This window comes from Danaus plexippus, chromosome 24 (assembly GCF_018135715.1).
Source record: "Danaus plexippus chromosome 24, MEX_DaPlex, whole genome shotgun sequence".
NCBI classification, from domain to species: Eukaryota; Metazoa; Arthropoda; class Insecta; order Lepidoptera; family Nymphalidae; genus Danaus; species Danaus plexippus.
In genome coordinates this window covers 202,936-223,072 of record NC_083552.1, presented here as the reverse complement: position 1 = coordinate 223,072, position 20,137 = coordinate 202,936, and the positions used below count along the sequence as shown (strand labels likewise).

General features: G+C 31.0%; 1 protein-coding gene across 1 annotated transcript in view; it reads right to left on the bottom strand.

The window, feature by feature from the left end:
• Positions 1–20,137, bottom strand: part of LOC116775892 (uncharacterized) — a 131,377-nt gene that overhangs the window by 1,743 nt on the left and 109,497 nt on the right. The window contains exons 2-5 of the mRNA XM_032668919.2: positions 4,599–4,813; positions 4,092–4,227; positions 3,614–3,747; positions 250–446 (exon numbers count right to left, since the gene is read on the bottom strand). Coding sequence (XP_032524810.1) covers positions 250–446; positions 3,614–3,747; positions 4,092–4,227; positions 4,599–4,813 — 682 coding nt within the window. The remainder of the gene's footprint in view (positions 1–249; positions 447–3,613; positions 3,748–4,091; positions 4,228–4,598; positions 4,814–20,137) is intronic.

Genomic DNA, 20,137 nt, shown 5'->3' with positions numbered 1-20,137 from the left:
TAAAATTGCAACAAAATAGTTTTCGAATTTAAATTTTAAAGCCAAAATAGTTTTCAGTTGTAATATCCTTATCCGGATAATCAATGTTGATATAACCGAAATTCTATTAGAAAAGGATTGAACATTTATGATAACCGTCAATAAGCACTTACTTATGAACATTTAAATTTTATCGCCTATTTATTTAATAATTTTGTGGATTTTCGTTATTGAAACCAACAGTTTGTTTGGGGACTGTTATTTGCTTACCTTATCAAATCCGTATCTTCTTCTAGGTCTCTGTCGTAGATGTAGTGATCCTGATACGCTCGGTTAAGACTAGCGCTGGTGTAAGTCAGTCCCACCTTGTAGTGTTCTGCCTCCAGTACGGTCAATTCCAATTGACTAAAAGCACCTCGCTCTTTGAAGTCCAAATCAGAAGACCTCCAAGATATAGTTTCTGCTATCTGTGGAACAGGAATCCGATCATTTCACAAATTTTTAACGATATCTACGATTTACGCGAGTACACATTTAAATGCAACTATGTATTTCAGATAAACTATGCTCATTTATTATTTTCTATAACATTTTATTTCGGTTAATAGTTTATAGTTTCGGTCACTTGACATCAATCGTGCTTCCGGGAAGATGAGATGAAAGTCTATTTATTCACTGCAGAAAAATGTAAAATATAGTATAATAATGACCGAAATATATCCGAAAATTATAGTTTCATTTAGCAAAATTCTTTATATAACATCACAAATTTATAAACGAGCGTCTGTCAGTTCATTCTCAATATGTAAATCAAAATTTAGGAAATACATCACCTCTTAAATAAAATATGGTATATCTGTGAGCTGCAATCAGCTAAGAATTGAGTTTTAAAAGTAGTAAGAATGTTTGCAAACTGTTTATATAATTCAGCCGCACTTTAAAGACTTAAACAACTTTATAACTTATATTTCAATCCGAATAAAACTTAATACTATGGTAACTAATGTACATATTATATTGGTAAGGCTTTCGCAGATTATAATTTATAAACGAATGCATTATGCCTGAATATAAAAAGCTCCTTTTAAAAATTCTAAATTATTATTATAAGACTCTTCATAATAAATTAAAGACTGAATGATTTCTTCACATTGTAAATTAACTACTTCTTCTTCTTCATTAAAAGTTTTCATCTCGTGAATTCGATTGTTTGCTCAAAACAAAACTTGAGTTGCAGAAAAAAACTATTCATGCTTTAACTTTTGCTTCGGTGATTTTTTTTAGTATCGTTAAAAATTCCAAAGTCGTCTGTTAAATTATACAAAAACACGGCGTATTTAAAATTCATGAACAATCAAAAGTTGTCCGAGGAATCGGTCCTTATGAATTCGAAGACATTACCATACCGAGCAGATGTTCTCATTCCGAGGAAATCAGAGTCGAAAGCGAGGAAGATTATTCATAGATTTTTAGAGTTCCTTCTCAAAGGGAATTTTATTAATTTTTATTGGCCAAAGGAATACAGACATATATGACTATCATAACGGACACAGTTGTTTAAGATTAATTCTTAATGTACTCAAAATACCGTCGCTTTAATCATAGCAGGCGTTTGAAAGCCAGCCATATCAGTCCTTGAAAAAAATAAACTAAGTTAAAAAAATAGCTTTGATAGCAAAATATACAAATCTAAGCCACCTTTGTAGAAAAATACCATTATTTTCCGTTTCAATCCTGGCCGCTTTTTATACTAGAAGCATTTACTTTTGTTTACATTTCACTTTGTTGTCTGGATTGAGTCCACTCGTTAGCAGCGGAAAGGTTTTTTCTCAATTTGTCGAACAAACAGACCAATTCCTTATTTATAACTATTGAAACTTGACCTCTAATGATGTCTCTCGCTATGATAACATTTAGTTTTTTTTGTACGTCTTTGATATTAAAGTTTTGTTTCAGCATTCAGTCTCTTGTATGATAATAATTTGCTTTACCGTTTGTGATAATTTTCATTACATTTCTATCTTACCAAGAATCTTCAAATGACAATTCCTGGGACTCGGTCCGATAAGATTTAATTGGGATCATTTAATTTAATTAATACTCGAACGTCATTCCTGCAGTTACTTACATACCGTATTCACAAAGGTGTTTTAATATTTTCAAATATTTAAATAGATTCTGATGTATGCTAGCACTGTTACATTTCGCATTTATATCGAAATTATCAGTCGTTGTATTCTGGTCGCGGGCATCTCGCATCTGATTATTTCGTTTCTACGGTCGAAGTTTAACACAGTTATACTGCTTTATCTTTTCATTACATCGCTACTTTGCATTTTAATAACTGACTTGAATAAAATGTTCCCTAACAAGTTCTCTCGACTCGGCTCTTACGAATGCTTATTTATTTATAAGCATTTTTACCGGTTCCATAATAAATATTCGTTGAGGTATGACTTGAGATTATTATTATCAAATAAAAGTAATAGTAAAAGAGGTATTTAGTGACGTTGGTAGTAGATTGTAACATTGTATTTTGAAGACAATTCTAGATTTCCCATAGGAACCGCCGAGCTTCATTGTTCAAACTCAATTTTAGCTTATGCAGGATGTTTCGATACCAACACTTGTATCAAATAAAATAAGGTAGGAAATAGTAAATATCCGTGGAATATCGACCTTCAGTTGATAAATCGAGTAAAGTACAAGCGATAAATAGTAACCTACATTATTGATAGCTTACTAGTTCCAGCTGTCAGCAGTCAGATTTAAACTATTTTGGGCTCCAAAATTAATTACGATACATAAATTATATGTAAAATTTTTGCGTCTATTAACCTTCACGTTTTCGAGTATAACTACATCTTGTAGACTTTCATCTGTTCTGCCCGTGATCATTATTTTGCAGCAACCAAAAAGTCGGGATTATGTAATTTTAAAATAACAAAAAACGCGACGTAATATCAGAAAACCTTAGTTCCATTTTTATGCGATATATATATTTAAAAAGTCCTTCAAGCTCATATTCATTCTATGAATTTACCTTTAAAATTTAAAGTCAAAACGGTATTCCAGTCTTCACTTTATTCACATATATATATTTAAGTCAGTGATCACTAATTTAATCTCAAAGTCGTGGTTCAATTCGAAACAAGTTCTTTAAACGAGTTGAAACGACTGTTTTGGAAGTAATATGATTGCTTTATTTCAAGAATGAAACTTTCGTCTTGGGGCATCGTAGCAAGAAAAGGATTTATACTTGGAATGTTACTGCATTCCTAACAATTTACACGTTGAATTAAATTGCAGGTAGCTCGAAACGTCAAGTCCCTAGAGAGTACTGTCGTTCAGACAATTTGTAGCCTAGACTTCCTAGGTACGAAGTAAAATCTATTTATATGTCCGTGCCAAGATGAACTCTTGGGAGTGGAGTGTTATTTTATGGAAATGAGAAGTTAATGCCGGATGAAAGAACGTATTCATTTCGTGAATAGTTTTTTAATTAACATCAGGAGATCTTCTTGTTGAGTTCATTATTTAAGTCGTTTGCGATGTAAAAATAGTTGATTATATATACATATATAGTTTTATTTTGGGTATCATATAGAGAAACAGAATCCTTGTTCCTTATTACCTTGTGGTCATCCAAAGTCCAAGTTATGTTAGGGGAAGGGTAGGCTTCGTCGACGGAACAATTGGCGCGGATGACATCACCTCGAGCATAACTCCTTTGAGATATTGAGAGATGTGGTGCACGGAATGGTGGATCTGTTTAGGAATATTGAATGTTATTTTTTTGTATTACAAAATAAACACTTGTTACAATAAATCGATTGCAAGTATTAACAAATCACTTGCCATTTGAAAAACAGATATATAGTTTATAAATATAATTTGTTTTTTTTTTTTTGGTGAAATTGAATACATAATTATCGCCATGTATTTTTTTAACGGTGTTAAAGAAATATGTATTCTGAATCGAAAATAATTGTATTTCAGAATTTGAAGAATGAGTTACTGTTCATGTTAATTAAAATCTGAAAAAAAAGTCTCACCAAAATATTATTAAATCAGTTTGGACACGTATTATCATTAAATGACTCGGTACTCACCGACAACAGTGAGCGGAGCAGATCGTATATCAGTGTGAAACAAAGGAGCATCAGCGGACACCTCGCACTGATAGTCACCGCTGAGACGTCTATTGAGATTCACTATACGTACTTGTTGATGATCTGACTGAGCAAGCTGATGAGAAATATATAGAAACAAACATTATTCATATAACTGGGAATGGTCATCCATTGGACCAATAAGATTAGCGCAAATTACATTTATGACCCATTTATAAATTGACGAAAAGAATGGATGATAGTAATTAAAATCCTGCCATATATAACAAAGGAATCCGCTATAAAATTAAATGTATCCTCCAGGAAATGCAATCAACATGGATTTAAAATAATATAAATGTACCGTAACTAAAAGCCAGCGTTTTACTGCACCTGGTGCTGCCATTAAAATAATAAGTTGGGGCATTAACAGCTCGATGTAAGTCTTTAGTCAAGCGCATTTGTAGCTTTGTAAAGATTTATATTAACAGAGAAAAATTAACTCACATCAACCGAAGCACCCGGTAGAGGAAATACCATTGTTGGTGGCATTTCTCTAGGCACGTATCTGTAGAACTCAGTCTCAGCTCTGTACCATCTTATGGAGTATAACGCTGCTCCCTCGAGATCGTAAGAGCACCTTAGTACAGCTGACTGACCCTCACCAGAGAGAACAGCTCGAGGGACGGAGATTGACAAATTACGAAGAGACCAAACACCACCTGATGAATAGAAATTTACAATAAAATTATGAATATACGATATTTTGGTTCATCGCCTCAAGGTATAGAGGAATAAAGAATTTCATTTGGAAGAATAAAAATGTTAAGACATGTTATACATTATTATTCGAAAATATATTTGGTTATGTTTAACGCTCCCTTACGCCCACATTTCCCTAACATGCATATTACATACAATTTGCAAAATGTATCCAAACGGCCACTATTTTTCAGGAACTCCAACCGTGAAATTGTTAAAATCACAAACAATTTGTCTCTATCCCTTGGGTGGTATAAAAACTTTTTCACCACCGAGCCCAAAAAACCATCCGTGAAATTATCTACTCAAGTTTCTTGGAAACACAAAATCCTTTGCAACTTTTACTCGGGAGACGCAACAAACAATGTTCCCGTGACATCAAATTCTCTATGCTGGGTTAGAATAAATAAAAAATGGCTTTAGTTCTTGATATCTCTTAGAGTTTATTTTTGTTTTATGTCAACACTTTTTATATTCAAAAACCTGTCCTTCTTTTCTTATTTATCATGTCATAAATAAAAAAAAATCCCATTTATAATTCTACTAATAAATGTACAAGTTATTAGGTGAATTAATTACATTATTACTCTTTATTTTTATTTACTTCATAAAACTTTTACATCTTCCTCCTATAAATCATTAATGCGTGTCACATATTTAAGTATTTCAGATATCTAGAAGTTCCAGATCTATTTTTCCTATGATTGAATGACTCAGGATTCTAAGGTTGAATTTTTCTTTGGAAGTTAAAAGTATATACAACCTTTTACATAAAAAGAGATAGTGGTAAAAGTTGTTGTTACTTATTATAAATATAACATTATCAAATAGAAGCATCTTAAGATAGATATCATAGAATAAGTTACAGAAGTATGAATTTAGTAGCAAGTGTATAGGAATTTATATTTTATTTTTAAGTAACAAAGTATCACTCGTCATAAAGGTTCAAGTAAACTTGAAAATTCACATATATTTGAGAGAATAGAACAAAGAAGTAGGGTCAAAGCATTAATCATGGGACACCTGCTACCTTTGGGACAAAAGAGACTTCGTACGCGGCGAACAGTTTAATTTCGGTCTGCCCCGAATTCAAATAATTAGAGAGGATCTTTCTAATTAAGCCTCAATTTGAATAAAAATTAGTATAATAAGTATGATTATATTGCAATACGTATTAAACTTACTACAAATTTGGACGTAAAAATGCTTATTATTTTAGTCACTTTGAAATGTTAATAATTAACACTTTAATTCTGATCACATAGTTTGTGTAACAAGTAACAGTGTATGGTATCCAACAGTCAGCATGTAAGCCTACACATTATCAATCTCCGCTTCAAATCCTATCCGTCGTCTTACAAAGGACTTAATATCATTCTGGATGACCGCAAGTAAATTGTTCCAACCCTCTAACACTCGAATTATGTACGCCCTCTGTCCACAAGAGCTGATACAATTTATTAGGTATCTACAAGCAATATTCACCTTTGATACTACATTGTAAAGTCGATAATACCGTGTTAAGCACTGCTAATTCTGAGATTGTTCAGGTCAGGTGTATAAATTAGGATGTATAGAACATTATTGCAGATGCTCAATATGGTTTGGATAGTGAGGAAATATTCGTCAATGTTTTGGTCGTAAGGTTTAAAATGTCGATGTTTTAATTATAGTTCATAATTTATTCTTTATTTATATTTACACGCCAAACTATAAGCAAACTGGAATAGAACATATCTGAGAGGCATTAAGTTATACTCAAGCTTATTTATACAATTTTAATGGCTTCCAACGAGCAAATATTTACGTCATCATTTCAATCTTTCAAATATCGTATTAAGAAATGTACAAATATTTTCTTTACATCAAATCGATTCAACAATCTTCTTGAAACTCTTTGATGTTGGTAATTTCCTCACGTCGGATCGAGACTTTCAATCATTGCGCGTTCGCTTGTAGCTAATGAAGGTAATAAATGTTCTCTCATGTGCGTACAAGCAGCAATGTATGGACGCCATTGTAGATAATGACGCTCCAGCAATAAGGGAATGGCCTGATAATAGTCTGATATGATCTCTTTGGTGGGAGCTACAATGGGTTTGGACAAATATGATCGTTATGTCTGTACATCAAGCAAATGATATCATAAACATTGATCCAATTTCACGTTTATATACAAATTTTTACAAAATATGTTTAACTAATCAATCGCCTTACTAAAAACTAACTAAAGATGAGCGCACTTTACAATTCAAATATATTATACTAAGAAATGCAAAAAAAGTTGTTCTCTAGCAAATCGGCGCATATTTTTCTAGCATTATATTTTTCTAGTTGTCTTCACGTCTTTGAGACAATATTTTCTAAAGGATAAAGCGCTTATGTTTTGAAGTGGAGACCAATTTGAGACGTTTCAAACGATCAGGGGGAAACTGATTTTCTTTTGTTTTGCTAATTTATCATCGCCCACTTTCGGTATTGTCATGTTTTGTACACTTGGATAGAATTTGAAAATAAGCACTGTAGTCATTAGTGAATCAATAGTATTATACGAAATATTGAACCCAATAAATATAAATGTATTTGATAGGAGAGAAGATTTCCAAGTAATTTTATTGTGGAAAAAACATAATAGTTATATTTACTCATCTTAAACTTAAAGTTAATAATAAACATTTGGAATTTCATTCTTAAAATTAATGAGAACTCATTTGTGAATTTGAAATTATTGTTAATGTTTTAATTAAAACATTATCAGGATATAAACTGTGCTTAGTTTCATTAAAACTTTTTAATTAATTGCCATACTTTCCAGAAAAGCAGGTGCAATTGCCGTTACTTAGCATTTTTATTATTCCATTGGAACTTTTGAACGAGCAAATTCAATGTACACTTCCACAACTGGGAGGTTCATTTCCTTTACGCCCTAACAAAAGCCTGCGTTTGGTGTGACGGCTTCAACTGTGTTGAATTATTGGACGCGATTATAAACCCTATGTTGTAAGACTAAAGAATCAAAATAATATTTTGTTGCACATAATAGAAATAACTTTGTGTTTTTTTTTTCAATTCTTGGCCGGAAATTTTGTGATGCAACTCTCGTTTTGGATTAGAAATGGGTTTATTTTAGTTATATTGTACGTGACTGTGCTGAAAAATATCTATTGTGTCCAAATGAAATTTACACTGGACATATAGAAGGGAAAATTCATTTATTTTATAATAATACTATCCAAACACTCCCGTAAATATTAATAAAAATATAAAAATTCACGTACACAGTGAAATCAATGCCAGCATTTTTATTAGGATATATCGTAAATTAGTTATCATGGAATATAATGTAACATTTCCAATTAGTGTGTGCGGTTAATTAGTGATACGAGATTAGGCTTGTTAGTGTCCAATTAAGTGATCTGTATTTGTTGGGTGACATATTGACACTGAGACCGTAATTGTCATACAATTTGTCTTGTAATAATTTTATACTGATAGTGAAATTTATTTTCAGTTAAGCTAAGACAACTAAATCGCCGGATGTAGTTTCAATGACTGTTTTATAAAGTAATTTCTAAAAAAATCCTTATAACATTATCTAAACTAAAACGGGTCTATAATATAATCAAATATTGTCTCCAAAAAACGTAACATAAGGATTTAAAAACAATTGCGATATCAAATGTCGTTTGAATTCGTAATTCACATGACTGTTTCTAAGAATCTCTTCAAATCCAGAAATTCTATCATGTCTACCTTCACAACAAGAGTATTTGATAGAGTATGCCATAAAGGACTGTTCCATTTCAATCAAGCATTGGTGATTACAGAGGATAAACGACGAGGCTCAGCGACGTCCTAGAATAGATCTTGGATCATGTTGTATTCACTACTCATCATCATTATATGTTTATAATGTGCTTGTGACATCAATGATTGAAAATAGTTATAAGAGTTTCCTCAACAAATTTGGATTTATGACACACTTTATTCTTTTACATCTTGTCGACAACAAAAAACTAGATTTCTGTGAGAATTAATAAGATTCTAAAAAAGATTAAATTTGTAGATTCTTTTACTCCTATAAGAATGAATTAAAGGTTTGCTTAATCTCTGGTATGGTGTGGAAATGTGAAATTTTTTTATGTTGTGTTTCGAGTAATAATCAAGTTCTTTGCTAAACAAGAAAAGCTCCTCGATTATTTAAAAGGAAATATCTTCTATTATTGGGCTTTTATTATGTTACTCTGGTTATGGCGTACAAATAGCATAATTTCCGGTATACAAGACAAGTGCAATTTTATTTACAGAAACGATTTACAACCCGAAAGGCCCCACGTAAGTGAACGTAAAAAAATAATCAAGGATCTTGAAAAGACATTACTACAATTTTAAATATTACAGTATTAACTTGTCAATTACAGTTGAAAGCAAGATTTACATATATGTATGAGAATTTCGGGAAAATGTAATTAGGAAGAAAATACTTAAAGTTCTGCAACGCATCTGTAATGATGGGAATGAGCTGTACCTACAGATATTTTTACATCTTTTCCTTAATCTAATTTAGAGAAAGATAACTACAATTTATATTTAAAAACATTCGTATAGAGACGTTAAAGTAGTTTTCAAGAATGAAGTTGTGAGACAGAAACTTTTCCATGTACTTTACAGTCAAATGAGTTCTTCCATTTCTGAATAATTGATGAATCAAATAAATGTTTGAGTTACAGTAATCTATACAAGTAACTTTAAATTATTTAAGGTTTTATATAACTTTTTAGCTAAGATTTTTTGAACCTACTTTTACAGTGATGAGAAATGAATTTTGCAAATTTACACTTGTTCCGTTTAAATAAACACAGTAAATTGATACAAGGAAAAGTCCATTTAATGGCGCACGATTGGTGGCAGGTGTTCTTTTTTGGACTATGAATAGATTGAAATCTATTAATATTATAAATGTTGTAGTTTATATTTAGGTAAGTGTGAATAAAATATTAAATAAAACTAAACTTCATATATACATACGCCCATACATTGACGCAAATTATAGTAAGATATAAGTCCTATATATAAGACATAATGGTGAACCACTAGCCTTCATTAAAGGTGGATCAAGACATAAGTAATGGAAAATTAAATTCAGTTCCAGTTTTAATCCTCTATAGTCTGAGGGCTTTATGTATTAATGAAGGGACGAAATGATCCGATAAATCAACAAGCATAGACAACTAAGTTGATAATGAAATAACTTACACAGAGAGGTAGACTTGTGAAGGGAACGGTAGCAAAATATTTTGCACCTTATCGCAATCCGTGGCAAAGTTATTTATCTATGTATTTTGCTCAGAAGCCCCAGTTTTCTGAGTTTATATTATGAATTATCGTATTGGACAAAAAGTGTAACTTGAACTAGCAATAACAGTTATAGATGTTTGTCTAGCTAAAAGAGACATTAAAAATAAGAAATGCTGTGAAAAAGACAAATATAACGAAATTTATTTTTAGCTCGGCGAAATTCATTTGATGTAATAAAATCTTTACTTTAAATAATCTGAAAAATCCATGTACTGAAGTAGTCTCTATAAGCTAGTTTGTAAAGGCCTTTGGTATATCATCCAAATAAGTATCGACCTGAAATCAAATGTGTAAAATTCGTTTCTCTTAAAATGCAGTCTCAGCAAACCATATCATGGCCGTCGGTGGAACTCTTTACGACTGGATTTGGTTTGTATCATCTCTTTCGAACGATTTGAATCTTTTCCAATCTTGAATAAAAACTTTTAAACGAAAAATTCTGAACTTAAATTTGTTTCTTTAAAATTTTATTCAATTTTCTTTTTTTTCTTAAAAACTGTTTTATCATTCAATTTCATATTTCATTATATTAACAATAAAAAAAATTAAGATAGGTATCTTAATTTTTTTTATGAATTCGTATAGAATTAAATCCTATTCTATTGAATATTCCTACTATCGATTATTCAAATAACCAAAAACTAACTAACTAGTAAGTAAATGTAATCAGCAAAATCCAATCGCGTCATCCGTTCCGTCCATCGGCAGCTGATTGCGATGCTGACATTGTTACCTTCAGCAAACTGAACGAGCTCATTAACGAAATGTGATTAACAGTTCTGGTAACATTCGGTTGATTTGAATCCGCAAAACCGTTACTTCAAACACATTACGTTTAGATTCATAATCATAATGTTGTTACTGTTAAGCTGACACTGCCACAACACTCGCGTTCAAGTTGATTTATAATGTGACAGAAGTCGTCTTAGCAACGAATATTCAGAAATCAAAATAACATATGCAAAATTTAACTGACTAACATTTCTAGACGTATATTTTAGGATAAATAAATATCATATCATCATTGATATAAAGATCGTATCATATATACATACATATTCGAGCTTGTATTTAATAAATAGGAAGAAATTGGATAAGTTATAAAAAATTCTTAGCCCTACTTTGATGAAAACCAAGAGATTTTATTAACATGTTATTTATAGAAATATACTGAGATACAAATCTTGGCAATTACTGACATTTATTACATTTAATAGGGTTATATTTTACGGTTCTGATATATGTAATTAATGTCTGGGTTCAGAAAGGGAAAATGTTGTGTATGAAGGAATTTTAATATCATTACTTTTATTTAGTCACAAGAAAGTAAAATAATCAAACCCAATAGTGGTTTGTTTTTTAAAACAAATTTTAAGAAATATTTCTTATAAGCGATTCTTTATTTTAATAAACCGATTTGTTAAACATTTTTTTTTAGATAAACATGTGTAACATGTTTTGGTCTTGCTTCTACCAAAACACGATTTTTAAAATATGTTCCATTTTCATTTTTTTTTAGTCTATAAACGTCAATACTATTGTGTAGAGCCATTTTAGTTTCATGATAATATTTTATCAACTTCAACTAAGTGACCGACCCACTTCGTTGTGACAAGGCTCTTTGAGTATTACCTTTACAACACAACGTCTTCAGTTTAACACTTTAATGTTTAAGTTTTGGATGCTTCACAGAAAAATATGAAACCACAAATTCAACTTGATTTAACTGACAAATATAATTTGTCAGAATAAGTTTTAGAAATATTTTGACATTGTGTTCCTTTATGAAAACCTAGCAAGTACCTATGTGATTTTTCCGAGTCATACATATGTACTTTCTAAGGGTATTTATATACCCACTGAGGGATAAAGGAAAACATTGTGAGGAAACGTGGTGATTAATGCTCCAGACTTCACCATGTGAGAAGAGGCCTTTGCTCAGCAGTGGGCTCCGATAGGCTGATGATGATGATGATATGGTTATGTAAAAAGCGACCAACACGGGGGCGGAGCCTCGGGGAACAGCTAGTTATTAATAAACAGGTGCTAAGAACTTTGCGTAGTTTTGACCTAAACAAAGATAAGTATCTGGATGGTATTCTTGCCATAGTCCTAGTATATAATATATAGAAATCATACATACATAGTACATAGTAAATGTATGCATCGGCTTTGTTTACTGTTTTGACACGATTGTAGCGCCTCTTCTTCTCGATGTGTCATATATTCTTATTGTGGCACTAAAATTATCATGAAGTTCTTTAAAAATTAAAAATAAATTTAGAACGTCCTTACTTTTTATATAGTACTAGCTGCGCCCCGCGGTTTCACTCGCGGAAATCCTATTTTTTAAGGATAAAAATCTATCTCTCCAAAGAATTAAAGAAATAGGTACCTACTACCTTAAATTACACATACATATTTCCAAACAATTTATTAGTAAATACCTTCAGTTATAGTACATTAACGTACTTATTTATTGGCTAATAGAATAGTAATGTAATGATAGATATTGGTTACTAAAAAATATTTTAAAAATCATGAAAAACATAGATAAAATGATAAATTCGTTACACATCACCTTAAAGCTTCACTACATACTACGTTAGCAGTGCAATTGTTTTGTGGCAGTAATATGTACTGGTTTTCGGGAGATCCTACTCTAGAAAAGCCATGAGAAACTGGCCATGGGAAAAACACTCTTTACTTAAGTCAATGCTTACTGTCGAAAACTTCTGCCCCTGTGACTTATTTATGGTAAGGGCGAATGATATTTTCAAAGGGAACTGCAGCCTTTTAAAAGATATTGGTAAAGCTGTTGGTATCATAGGTATTCGCGGTATGTGAGCAATTTGTCCGGATGCAGGGCCAGTGATGATTGTTGCCACTATTAAATGTTCCCTTAGTTTTTTAAACAGGAGTCTAGCACCATTGCACATACTGGGTGGGCTCAAATTTTTAAGTAATATAATTGGTATGCCTGCTTTTAATTGTAATACATGTGGTGGCAAGCCGGCAGGATTAAGAGAGTTTAAAAACTCTTGTGGATAATGTACTGTATCTTCAATGTTACATAAGTTATCAATAGATTTATATTATTGAAAATCAGCGGGAACTTTTTCCATTATAAAACCGTTTATTTCATTAGTAGATTCATTACTTGGTGACACTATTGCTCGCGAACAAAGCCAAGAGAAGTTTCTGTGTGTAATATTTTCAATTTCGGGTTATACTGAACTTATAAGAATATCTAAACTATGAACAATTTGGCCTAATTTGTTATCCAACAATATTTGAGAACTATTTGAATTGATAGACGGCAATTTTCCTTCTCCAAGTTTTAGTAGCATCTCTGGGAAATTATTATCATTATTATTTGCCAAGTGGGCTCTCATATTTGTGCGCAAATTAAGTAATTGAATCGATTGCCATAAAGGAGAAGATTTAAGACATGCTTTAATAATATCGGCACGTGTTCCTTTTACTATAACTGGGAGGGTTTGTCTAAAGTCTCCGGCGAAAACGAATGTTACGCCTCCCATCGCAACGCTTGAATTTCTAATGTCCTTTAGTGTTCGGTCCACTGCTTCTATATGAGGTCAATGGCTCATAGTGCATTCATCGCAAATAATTAGTGAAGTATCCTGTAATAGCTTCCCCAAAGGACCATTTTTGCGCATTGAACATACTGACTGTTGCTCTAAAGACACAGTTAAAGAGAGTTTAAATGTAGAATGGGCTGTTTTTCCGTTGTGTAAAAGAGTTGCGGCGATTCCGGACGAAGCAACTGCTAATGCAATTTTTCCGGATTGCCGTACTTTGGCTAATATCAAATTGGAAAGGAAGGTTTTACCTGTGCCACCAGGGGCGTCAAAAAAAATATGTTTCCTCTGTTATTTTCCACACTGTCAATTATCGAATCATACGCGATTTTTTGGTCAGCTACCAATTTTGATATATTTGATTTACAAATTCAGATAAGTCGTTAAAATTATGTGACTGTAATTGTGTAGGATGCACAGCAGTTTGGGAGCGATTTGGAGAAGGTAAACCAAATCTTTCAGGTATTTATCGTTGAGTTCTAAAAGTTTGTTTTAAATTTGAATCAAGCCTTCATTATTCACATCACAGTCTTCTTCTCGCTGCTGTGCTCTGTTTAATATATCTTGGCACAAATCATTTTTGAATTCTTTCCATAATTTAATTGGTTCTGAAGGAAAACAAAACAGTAATAACACAACGAATAAATATCTCAGTTTCGTCGGGCATTGGGAAATCAATGCTTCCCTTAAAGTTCCCGCTGATCATCATTTTCCAATAGACCACGGTCTCGACATGCAGCTTGGTAAGTTTCTTCTATAACTCCATCGACAGTTTTTAAATCCTGGAATGAAGTTGGACCGCTGATATGGTTCAGAAGTATTCTTAGATAGAAGCTTTCTGACTGAGAAGGACGAATACTATACACCCTTCTCAATGCTATACAATACTATACACCAATCTCAATCTTTTTTTATACCAGGGTGGCACTCAACATTTTGTCCCCTCTTTCTTCTAGAAAATTTGTTGTTTGACCATGTGTAATAGTGAGGAACTTCATGATATAATAAAGTTCTATCGAATTCGTCACTATTACATTGCACGCCGGCTACCTTCCTCATAGTCATTGCACGCACATGCGCACTTCAGCTACGCTCAATCAACATCGCGACGCGATGCGGCGAAGCGCTTAGTTATTTTTAAGTTACCCAAATTTTTAAACTCGCTATATCTTTTGAGTGTCCGATTAAAATAATTTAAACAGCAATGTAAAGATATTGAACTACTGATAACTAAAAAGTAAGTTATTTAGATAAGTATAAATACCATGGTATGAATATCGACATCTTATTTTCGTTGCCGATTTAAATAGTTTGTTAAACTATAAAAGTTCTTATATTGGCGCAACTATAATACTTAGATATACCCTAAAGTGGACTTTTCTGTAGATAATATGATAATGTGTCACATGTCGCTGACAAGGTTATGTTATTGTATTCTTTCTCATGGTGAAGAATATTACCCCAAGATTATGATGAAAAAATGTTGTGTTCAAAACCAGGTGTCAACATATAAGAAACATCTCTCCTGACTTAAATATTCCAGCGCATCATCAGGCAGATTGATGTCATTTATCTCCAAAGGCACTTAAAAAATATTAAACGTATCCAATTATTTTAAATGGGTTTTTTATATTATTGTCAATAAATTAAAAGAACAATTTATTTTAAAGCTCTTTTAAAGAAATAAACAGTTTTCAGTATTTATAGTGTTCTCGGAGCTCGATCTCAAAGGAATGATTAAATTCCTCTCACCCTCGTTAAAGTAAAGAATTTCGTCTTATTGATTTAACGTCGATTTTTATTATTTTAAAAATAAATGATACCTTCTTATCTTTTACTTTTAAGAGAATGTGCTTTTATTTAAAAGCTTTTTGAGCGTTAATAATTTTAATTTATTGATAAATTTCTGTTATTTATCATTTAAATAGACCTTTTCTTTGAAGCCAGACTTTGAGTTATGGACTTTTCGTTCAAATTTAATCGCGTACCTTTTGTAATAAAAATATTTTTTTCTTTCATTTATAATTGAAATGATTAACCAAAAACTACTAAATTACTCTTTATGATTATTAATATCCAAAAAGTTTGAAGACTGATATTCCATTAAGCTATTATTGGTTCGTTATATTGTATCAATATTGTTATGAGACAAAACTCTTAAGTACATTCAAACATATGAGAGAAGGATAACCGTAATTGATCTAGGACTATGACAATGATTATATAAAAATATTTATTATTTGGAAACCAATATGACTATTAGAATAAGAGTAAATTTCACTAAAATTATATATATATATATATATATTTTCTAACTCATTTACAAATATTTGAAATTAATTGCAATTTGTATTATCCACGCTTGTAAAAAAAGACTTTCTCAATGGGTCATTTTATAAATGGACTCTTCCTCGCCCTAATGCTAGTTATCTCCTGAGTGAGTCGCAGGACGGAGCTTAAAAATATATGTCAATGTCACTCAATCTCATATGTTTGGATCGTACAAACCAATTTAATTAAATGCACTAGGTATAGGTATCCTAAGATTTATCCGATAACACCACAGCAAAACTAAAAATTGTGATATACAATATATAATTTTTTTTCGGTTTAGGCAACAAGCAGAACATGAAAATCTTGATATGAAAAAAAATAATAAGTAAGGTTCAGAAATATGAATAACTTTATTTTAAATATACATATTATAACATACATTTACTTTGAAATAGTTTTTAGCAAAATCTATATGCAATTTTATACTAAAACTTTATTGGATTTTGTAAAAGGCGAAACAAATTGGCTAGATTTTTTATTTTTTATTTAAAAATTGTCTTATTTATGTACCCGTTAACCAAGTTTTACACGTCCTGGTCAGCGACATTTTATTTTTTGGAATGTTTATTAAATATTATGGACAGAAAATGTGAGGAAGGGTCCTGGAACTCCCACCGATGCAAATTATTTTAAATTGTATGAGCGGGAGTGATTCCCACTGGATAAGTGTGCACTTTACTATCTATTCAGGATCGTTATGAACATATTCTAACAGATAGATAGTCAAAACGAGGATAGATGTTGAAAAACATAACTTGACTTAGAAGTATAAAAAAAGAGTAACTCGTTTAACGATAACTTTTTATTTACTTTTAATCCAATTCTTAAATTTAATTAACAGTATATGCTTTAAAAAAGTCTTTCGAAAATTTCTTACAATGGACCAATTAATTTTTATAACTGTTGAATATTCCAGTAACTCAATAATAGCGAACCAATCTAATTGCATACGTTAACTCGGCATAAAGACAGAGCTGGGACCTTTATTGGTCTATTACGTCGCAGTACAACTTCGGCCATCGTCCGCTTAAACTTCTGTAGCTAATGAACTGTATTAGGTATTAGTGCGGGATGGTTACAAACTTGTTGAAATTGTAATTGGACTTTATAATTAAGTGGCTTTATTTGATACACTCATTTACAATCAAAACCAATGTTGTGTAAGCATTAAGCATGCAACTCTCGAAACTAGTTTAAACTATTATCATATTTGTTAATTGTTCTTAATTTTAATCGCTTATAATATGCATACTAACTTTAAAAGTCCCTATTTCATAAATAGTGATGTCCTATACATAATTAAATATATATATTCTCTGGAATTGTTTGCCATCTTCCAAAACTATGTACTAACTATTTTTATAGAATTATCGAAATATTGGATATTCTTCTCTATAAAATATTAACAATCACTCTTCTCAAATTTATTCAAAAGCAACAATAACTGTAATACTGAGTCCTTAACGTCGGAGGTTTTTAGAATTTTTGGAATTATATTCTTCATTATGAAACGAAAATTTATTTCATTAAAACAGTCAACTTTAAATCTAATTATTGCTAGTGACTCTATTTTCTAAAGACAAATTATAATCAATATTAAATCTGTCACAACTAAGAAATAAATATTTAAAACTCATTTCAAGTAAACGGAAAGATGAATCTTAAATAATGTTTAACGCTAACAATCTCTAAGTTATCGCAAAGGAAAACTATCTCAACTCTTGCGAGATGAAATCTTCTATGATTTGATTTGAAACTGGCCGCTTAACTGAAACATTTAATCTAGGAACTTATTTGCGAACATTGATTGCCACAAAAACTCATTTATATTTTAATTTAAAAAATATCCTATAATTCTATTTGCATTCTGCAGCTTTCTTTACGGTACGGCATGTATAGTCTACATTTCCAAACTTCAAATACAAGTTTTTTATTTTACAAATTATCGGAAGCAATATTTATTTTTTTGTCCAGTTTTTATTATGTAATGAAGTGACATAAATTAGGTCACCGTCTACCATCTTCCATGAATAAACCCAGATGTGATTTTGGTCTTAGATCTTGGTAGTAAAATGATATGATGATGATAGTCATGAAGAGGCTCCAAAAGTGATGAAAGATTTTAAAAACTCTTGTTCATCGCTTTATATTTCATAATTTCCGTCATTACATAATTTTGTTAAAAACAAATCTGCAGCTAAAGGCATAGTTGACGAAAACAACGGGAACTGTTAACTGTTAGGTGTAAAGTCTGCTTGTTTGTTATCCCAAAAAAATCTATTCCAGAGTCGTAAACACTAATGTATTAACGTGGATAAATATATAGAGGATAAATACATACATACATACATTAAAATACTGAATAATAAACATTGAACAACATATTTTAATTACTTTGAATTGCAACGCGTTTGAAATGCAAATCGACGGAATTGAAAATTTAATAAAATGTATCTGTTGAAATGAAAATGAAAATAAAAATTTTATAATTCGATTCGATTGAATTGTGATACGAATCGAGACTTGATCGGTAATAATTTATCAGGATTACTATAGATTTATACGAAGATAACTGAAATTAATACGATTTATTGGTGCATATGATTTTTATTAAATGTAAAATTCAATAGTCGTTTAAGAAATATAATTTGTATGGTCTGTTATTAATAATAGTCCATTTCACCTCGTTTGTAATTTTTTGAATGCTCATAACCGACTTAATTTTATTATCGGTTTTGTTTGCTTTTACAATTTTTTTTTGTCCAAAAACTAGCCTATTATTTATCGTCGCACTAGAAATTAGAAAATAAAGTTAGGATGAAATTTTACATTTTTATTATTTGATTTATAAAACATCAACATCAATGTACCTGAAAGATTTTAATGAATATGATCATTTAAAAAACTTTTAAAAATGCTTTTGAAAGTAATTCCTTGATCTTCATTTAAATAAATACGTTATTTATTATAAACAACATTAGTTGAATACCTCTTGGTTCAAAGGAAATGTCAAGATGAACTGATAAAATGAAAACACAAATCAAATACTTTTCCTCGGTTTAAGATTGAAGCAAAAAATAAAGAGTAATTCTAACTTTATATATTTCTATTAATTTATAATAAAAAAAAAAAAACAAAACTCTTTATATTGTATAAAGATATCTGATGTTAAGATAAGATATTATAAGCCGGTTATTTACCTTCAAATTCAGCGCACTCTTATATTTTTTCTTCCCAAAGCCGTATCAGAATGAAATAGAGGTGTAATACTGAACCTATCCGTCGATAGATTGCTTTGATTTGAACTACTTTCAGGAACTTCTGTGACGTAATGGCAGGAAGTCAGGCGAAGTCTCGACCAATTTACTCTGGTTTTGTATTATCGAATAGAGACTTCCTTCCTACCTGAGGTAATAGATATTGTCTCTGTTTCTAACTTTGTAACGTCTCTGTGTATGTAAAAATAATATTCAGTAACAGTAGATGCTTATTCGTTTCATCCGTGTGTATTTTGTAATTTTAACTTTAATAATTAGTGCATTTGTTTTGTTCAATACACTTTTCTTTGTAGGTCACCTGTGTATTGTCTCATCTGTCGACTTAATATCTAAACTCCTCTATCTCAAATCTTTCTTTTCATCTTAGTCTACTCAAGTCCACTTTAAGCTGAATCCGAGTACTTAAGTATTCTTAATCTTGGAGACAAAGACCCCGAGGAAGGGCAGATTATCACAATGTATTGTTCGGTAGGCAGAGGGTCCTTGTTTTCAACTATGTGAAATTAAAATTCAACGGACATAGCTCGTTATGGGATTTTAAATTAAAATATCAAAGGAATTTTAGTTTCGTTCCGTTCTGTTTTTCTTAAACATTTCATTCGGTCGTAACAAAATTGTTCCCAAATGTATGTATTTACGTAAAATTTTTAGATATACTTTATGTAATCGTAACCTGAAACCGTCCCGCGACATAAAAACCGTTAAATAAAAA